A 7,225-nucleotide genomic window follows, 5' to 3' on the forward strand; every position below is an offset into this window, starting at 1 on the left:
GCGCCCGGCGGGCCGGGCCGAGCCGAGCGTAGTGAACGGGGCAGAGTGGAGCGGGGCTGAGCCGCGCGGAGCCGAGCGGGGCCCAAGCCGAGCGGCACCATGCTGGGCATGATCAAGAACTCCCTGCTGAGCTCGGTGGAGGCATGGCCCTACCGGGTGCTGAGCAAGGGGGAGAAGGTAAGTGGCGAGGCGGCCGTGCGGCCTCTCTGCCCCCGGGGCCGGGTGAGGCGCTGCGAGAGGGAGCGGGAGACCTCGGGGTCACCCTCACCCTCCATCCTCCCAGCCTGTCTGGGCTTCCAGCAGCATCTCCGTTCTCCTTCCCCAGGAGCAGCTCAGCTACGAGGAAAGGGAGTGCGAGGGCGGCAGGTTTGCGGCGGTGGAGGTGGTGGGGAAGCCGTTCGATGAAGCCTCAAAGGAAGGGGCGGTCAAGCTCCTCAAGTACGTCGGAGGAAGCAATGACAAGGGTGAGAGATACTCCCTGCCCCGCGAGCTTGGCATCGCTTTGTGGTTGGCCGCTGCTAGTGGACATTTGGTGAAAGCCAGATGGATGAAGGCGATGGCACCATGGGCCTCATGGGGCTTGCAGCTTCTGGCATCGGGGGGTCTGTGATGGGCATGGTCCCTCACTGGGAAGAATAAACTTGTCATAAAGTGTGCCCAGCCAACTCATGCGATGAGTCTGGTCTTAACCCATCTCTGTTTCAGAGTAAGATCTCAAAAACTGGTTTGTTTCAGCAGCAGTGATTTACCTTGGAGCGGGAATGATGTGAGGACAGGCATGCACATTATCTGTCACAGCTCCCTGGGCGAGCAGTAGCTGGTGAAATCCAGGGTATCTGGGGTACTTTGCTTCTATGACATGCCCTTGGAGGCAGTGCAATAAGTTTTATGACTTTCATACTTTATCATATACTCTGGCAATTGTTATTCATCAAAGCTTGTCTTTTAGTGGTACTTTGTAGTGTTTTATAGTGGTGCTTCCAGGTGATTGCTTCTAATTCTCAATTTACCAAAGTACATGTATCAGCAGTCTTCCAGGAGGAGAAGACCACAGAATAATTCTGAGGCATATGCATTTGCTCACACAACTTTCTCAGGCAGCTGGCAGAGGAACCTTTATGGTCTGTATGGGACCTGTCCAACTCCTGTTGGATGCAGGGGCAAATATCATTCACAGCAGCGTGTTTTGGAAGGATGGTGATCACTGTTGCTTCAGGAGAAAGGGTGCCACAAAGGCAGGTATAGTGTCAAAGCAAAACAAATGATGAAGATGGCTTAATATCATCTGATTCTGTGGCTGCCTGATCCTGAAGTTTTATAACTCCCTACTGCTGAACGAAGAACAGTGGGAGAAAATGTTCTGCAGAAGCTACCATTGAAGTGGTGGACAGTATGGACAGTCTTGCTGAAAGCCATCAACAGCTGTGAGTTTTGGGTTACTGTAACTTGTAGGATGTCTGGAAGCATTTGGAAGGGTTTAGGAGAAAGCTCCTGTCACCCATTATTGGCTATGGGCTCACCACTAATTGCAATTTAAATACTGATGGCCAGAATTATAGGCCCTATTATGTCAGAAGAGCAGAGCATCTTGGTGGCATGTCGACATGGTTGAGATCCACAAAACCATGATCATTGATAAAAAGTCATCCAGAGGTCACCAGGGGCCTTTATCTCCCAGGGTCCTTGTGCAGGCAGTGAGGAGAGAAGTTTGGCCCAAGTAGGAGCCTGTTCTGGATGTTGTAGAGAACCACACTCTTAACTGGCTATACAAGGAGTACAGTGTGAGGAGTTTTCCTGAACTAAAATTAGCTCTTGTGAATGCTCTGCTAATTCTGTGAGATACTGAGAACCTGGACTTCTTTGTGTCTCTTTCCAGGGGCTGGAATGGGCATGACTGCTCCTGTCTCCATCACTGCTTTTCCTGCTGAAGATGGCTCCTTACAGCAGAAAGTGAAGGTCTCTCTGCGGATCCCGAGCCAATTCCAGGACAACCCTCCTTGTCCTAGTGATGAAAGCATTAAGATTGAAGAGAGAAAAGGGATGACCATTTATTCCACGTAAGGAATGCATTCTGGGATTTCCAGTTCCCAGTGCTGAGATCTCAGCACTGCTCTTCAGTATTGGTTTTACCAGATGACGTGCCAGACCAGGGGTGCATGTGGTAGAAGGAGGTGGAGCGGTCTTTCAAGGAAGGGCAGGTGGTTTATGTTATTGCTTATCATTGATCATGCTGCAGCTACTTGAAATATGGATTATTTTATTTTTCACTGGGAAAACAAGTGTGGAGGTTAGCCCTGAAAGGCTTTTTGTTTCACCTGAGGAGATGAAGAGCAGAGAAAGGGTGAATATGAAGTTACTGAGTCATTTCTAATGGCTGAAAACTATTCTTTTGCTCACTTTCTGGGAGCAAGAAGGTTCTTAGTCATCAGGAATGTCCTTTGGTGTGGTTCACATCAAACTGCAGGTGTCAGCTGAAGCCCCATTTAGGTAGACTTATATCAGAATCCATCATGGAAACAAGCAGTCATTCATTGCATTGCTTCAAATCATCTTTGAACATACTTGTTGACTGACAACCTGGACTCAGACTAGTATCACAATAGTGATAAGCTCTTCACCTTGTATTTAAGCCCTTGGATCTTCTCCTCCCTTCTTCCTTGAAGTATTTTGTCTGATTCTCAACTCTTTGGCTCCTCCCTTGCCTGAGACTGCTGCCTGACCTTTGCTGCGGGTGTGGGCCACTTCTGCAAGACCAGGCTGTTTTGTCTCAAACCTTGGCCCTGAGACAGGGTGGTGAGGTACAGGCTGATGAGGAAACAGTTCCTGTTGGTGGGAGGTCAACATAAAACAGATGAGTTCCAGTCCAGCCCCTTTAAATAGTATTGTGAACTGTAATTGCTGGTATCTCTGGTCCTCTCTCCTGTTTGCCTTGGGATAGTTAGAGTTTGGCTTCTCTTCCTGATCTGGCTTTCAGCAGATGGCTGTTCACACTACAGTGAACTTGGTTGTTGGCAGCATTGGTGTGAGGGCTGTGGGTTGAGCAGACTTGGAGATAGCCTTGTGTCCTAGCAAGCTGTTCCTCTGATATGAGGTTGATGCAAAGGGTAGAGCCATTCTGCTTACTGACATGCATAGGGCTGCTTGGGGAGGCTCTGTTTGTCATCTGTTATGTCTGACTGCACCCTGGCTATGTAATCTATCCCAGAGTGGTAGACCAGTGCCTGCACAAGTGCATGTTGTCAGGACCTGGACCAAAATGCATGGCTAAATGTATTGTGGGTATATGTTCACAGGATGTCAGGGGTTGGAAGGGAACCAAAGAGATCACCGAGTCCAACCCCCCTGGCAGAGCAGGACCATACAATCTAGCTCATGTCACAGAGGAACGCATCCAGATGGGCATTGAAAGTCTTCATAGACGGAGATTCCACAACCTCTCTGGGGAGCCTGTTCCAGTGCTCTGTGACCCTTACAGTAAAGAAGTTCCCCCTTGTGTTGAGATGGAACCTCCTGTGCTGCAGCTTACATCCATTGCTCCTTGTCCTATTGCAGGGAGCAAGTGAGCAGAGCCTGTCCCCTCCCTCCTGACCCCCAGCCCTCAGATATTTATAAACATTTATTAAACCCCCTCTCAGTCTTCTCTTTTCCAGGCTAAAAAGCCCCAGGTCCCTCAGCCTCTCCCCATAAGGCAGCACTCCAGTCCCCTAATCATCCTTGTAGCCCTGTGGATCTTCTCTTCTCTTCAGTGTGTTGCCAGGACTGCTCAGCAGTGATCCATGTCTGGTTTCTTTGCAGGCAGTTTGGTGGCTATGCCAAAGAGGTCGATTACGTGAGCTATGCTGCCAAGCTGAGGTCTGCCCTGGGGAGCGAAGCTGCGTACCACAAGGATTTCTACCTGTGCAACGGCTACGATCCCCCCATGAAGCCTTACGGGCGACGCAACGAGGTCTGGTTTGTGAAGGAGTGAGTGAGCATCTGGCTTCCTGCACTGCTGGCCTGCACTGATAACTCCCCCACCCTATGTTCTTGTCCTCTTCAAAATAAACTAATCATTTGGCAGAGGACGAATCATTCCGTTCCTCCACAACTATGCTTTGGTCTTTTGCGGAGCAGCGTTTTCAGGAGAACACTGCAGGCCCTCCTAACAGTCCAGCTTCCTTTGTTTCAGACTAGTTCCTCAATCACATAGACTCTGGTGATGTCTCCGTGGCTTGCTTTTATCTCCCTCACGCTCCCAGGGTTCAATGCTGAGACAGCCAAAGTACTTAATTAGCAAGACTGGTGCCTGACAGGAGTTGCATCCAAGTGCTGGCAGACCATGAGTCTCACCTGAGGCAGGCAAGGGACCATGACAAAAGTGCATATAGGGACTTTTTGAACTTCTTGAGCTTGCTGCAGCTGTAAAGTGTTGCTTTGATCTGTGCCTTTCCAAATGCAATATAAAGGGACCATGAGCATTGCTACCAACACAGCACAGTGAAAATAAGTATCCTTTACATTGACTCAGAGTGTGCAGGAGAGCAATGCTTCTGCCATCTGGCTGAGAAATGTCATCTAGAGGAGAAAATCCAGGTCTCTGTTTGCAGCTGTGCTTCTGTGTGAGGTGAGGCATTTTGGAGTGTGTTATGTCCTGATCTCAGCTAAGCAGTTGGACCTCAAGATAATTTCCTTCCTGTTACTTGTGTGTAGCTTTCCTTTAAAGCTAGCTTGCACAAGAGCCAGAGCTGAAATGTGTGTGATAATCTAATTGAATTAGAAAAATACAGGCTGTGAAAACAGCAGGTGTCAATTCCTTTTGAACAGAAGGTGTATTTGAAGAATGGTGAGCATCTAATGAGGCTACCGTGGGTGCAGGTGCTCCAAAAACACACTGTCATAAATGGTGTTATTTTCTGGAAGGCTACTCAGAGCAGCTACCTTCTTGGAAGGAGGAGGAAACAAGGGTTTCTGTCAAATAATGAGTAGCCTTTCAGAAACTTCCAATACAAGAGTAAGGGTGGATCTTGTCAGTAAGACTGGCAATGTTTAACTGGTAGGCATCAAACCAGTGTTTTAGCTGTCAGCTCTGCCAGGGAGGCAGCAGGATGCTCACAGTGGGAGCACACACACAAACCATTCCAGGGTACCTGTACAATTTGTTACCTCCATAAAAGAGGTGTGCTCTTTTGATGCTTAAGTGCCCCGAAGTTCAGGCCCTGTCTAAAGCCATTTTCTCCCTGGAGCTGTCAGATGGCATCCCAGGTTCTGGCCAGTTTGACATGTGCTTGCTTTCTGAGAACAAATGAGCAGTTAAAGAAAAAAGAAAACCACCTGAGGCTCTGATGTGCTTTCCTTTTTAGTCTTGATGAGCCATACCAGAGCTTTGTTGTGGACCTCATGAAAGGGTTCCGGTCACCCCTGTGCAGGTGCAGCTAGTCAGGATGGGTAAAAACCCCCAGATACTTAATTAGAAAAGAACAAACAACCAAAACCAGGGAAAAGCTATTAGGTACAGTTAGTGATTGCACCACAGGGGAGGAGGAATCAAAACAGAAAATCAAGGCAGACAAAGGTTTTTGAAGGAATTTTTGAAGGATAAAAAAACAAACCTTCTAAGGCTGTCCCTGAATCCAAAGGGGACCTGTTCATGTCAGAGATGATTTTAGCTGTGTGGGTGAGGAATGGAGGGGCACAGTGCTGCCTGGTTTATACATTCCCAGGTTCATTTTGGAACCTGGGTGTAGATTATAGATGTAGTCCTTTCTAGTTGCTGGTGGTGGCCATCCTGCAATGGTCAAAATCCTGAAATGTCGCAGAATTAGAATAGAATAAACCAGGTTGGAAGAGACCTTCAAGATGATCATGTCCAACCTATCATCCAACACCACCTAATCAACTAAACCATGCAATCAAGCACCCTATCAAGCCTCCTCCTGAACAGCTCCAGTGATGGTGACTCCACCACCTCCCCAGGCAGCCCATTCCAATGGACAATCTCTCTGTATAGAACTTCCCCCTGACCTCCAGCCTAAACCTCCCCTGGCGCAGCTTGAGACTGTATCTTCTTGTTCTGGTGCTGTTTGCCTGGGAGAAGAGACCAACTTCTGCCTGTCTACAGCCTCCCTTAAGGTAGTTGTAGAGAGCAATAAGGTCACCCCTGAGTCTCCTCTTCTCCAGGCTAAGCAGCCCCAGCTCCCTCAGCTCTCCTCATAGGGCTTGTGTTCCAAGCCCCTCACCAACTTTGTTGCCCTTCTCTGGACACGCTTCAGCAACTCAACCTCCTTCCTAAACTGAGGGGCCCAGAACTGGACACAGTATTCGAGATGTGGCCTATCCAGTGCAGTGTATAGGGGCAGAATGACCTCCCTGCTCCTGCTGGCCACACTGTTCCTGATGCAGGCCAGGATGCCATTGGTCCACTCATCCTATGAAATCTGGTGAGAACAGAGGGTAGAGTTTTATAGAGTTAGCTGATACCAAAAGCTTATGCAAACCCAATTGCCTTTTCTGTACATGCAAAGATGCCAGTGCTCTGTCTGCATTTTCTACAGTTTTTAAATAATAATAAATAACAATGTGATTTACAATCTCTGTGCTGATCATTGGCATTGTGAGCTCAGTGGGAGTTGTTGCTTTGAAAGACTTTAGGTTGCCAATTTATCTGTGTTTGGGGCACTCATCATGTTGCAGCATTTATAAATAGTCATAATGCTTTTCCCAATAAATTGCTATTTTAGGTATCCTGATGTGGCCCTGCATTATCTGACTCTGTGAGATGGGAGTTGATGGAGTAATCATCATTGGTTCCACTTACTGAGAGGCCTTGACTGATGTATTTGTGTTAGCATAGAAACTGGGGGGCCTGCTCAACTGAGGGCAACTGTTTGTTCATTTGTGTCTTCCTCTGGCTGGCATTCATGGACACTGTTCAGGCAAATATTCATGACTGATTTCAACATGACCTTCTATCCAGAAATGTTACACATACTGCCACATTGAGGTCCATCTAGCTGTGTCCTGCTGCCATTGATAGACAGTAGTGGACACCTGAGGATCAGTGCAACTGTGGGCTGATACCTCCTTTAAATATTTCTCTGTCTCTAGTACAATGTGACTCAGGAAAGTTTGTTATTGTGCTTGGTGGGCCCAGATAGATTTTATCCCATACATTTGTCCAGTTGCTTTTTAGAATAGGATAGAAATTAGAATAGAATAGAATAGAATAGAATAGAATAGAATAGAATAG

The 7,225-nt window shown here is 47.8% G+C and overlaps 1 protein-coding gene across 1 annotated transcript; it reads left to right on the plus strand.

Moving 5' to 3' along the window:
- HEBP1 (heme binding protein 1) lies at window positions 1-6,719 on the plus strand. The gene is made up of 4 exons (XM_068142643.1): window positions 1-177; window positions 326-464; window positions 1,877-2,057; window positions 3,796-6,719. Exons 1-4 carry the CDS (start codon window positions 100-102, stop codon window positions 3,965-3,967), a joined length of 570 nt encoding a protein of 189 aa, XP_067998744.1. The 5' UTR covers window positions 1-99; the 3' UTR covers window positions 3,968-6,719.
- The last annotated feature ends 506 nt before the right edge of the window (window positions 6,720-7,225 follow it).

The sequence above is a fragment of the Melanerpes formicivorus genome, unplaced genomic scaffold, assembly GCF_026170545.1.
Source record: "Melanerpes formicivorus ecotype bairdi unplaced genomic scaffold, bMelFor1.0.p_v2 SCAF_8, whole genome shotgun sequence".
In the NCBI taxonomy this organism is placed as follows: Eukaryota; Metazoa; Chordata; class Aves; order Piciformes; family Picidae; genus Melanerpes; species Melanerpes formicivorus.

Coding starts and splice junctions, on each gene's coding strand:
- HEBP1 (XM_068142643.1), top strand. CDS start 100: ATGCTGGGCATGATCAAGAACTCCCTGCTGAGCTCGGTGGAGGCATGG. Junction 465..1,876: donor CGGAGGAAGCAATGACAAGG/GTGAGAGATACT, acceptor GTCTCTTTCCAG/GGGCTGGAATGGGCATGACT. Junction 2,058..3,795: donor GGGATGACCATTTATTCCAC/GTAAGGAATGCA, acceptor GTTTCTTTGCAG/GCAGTTTGGTGGCTATGCCA.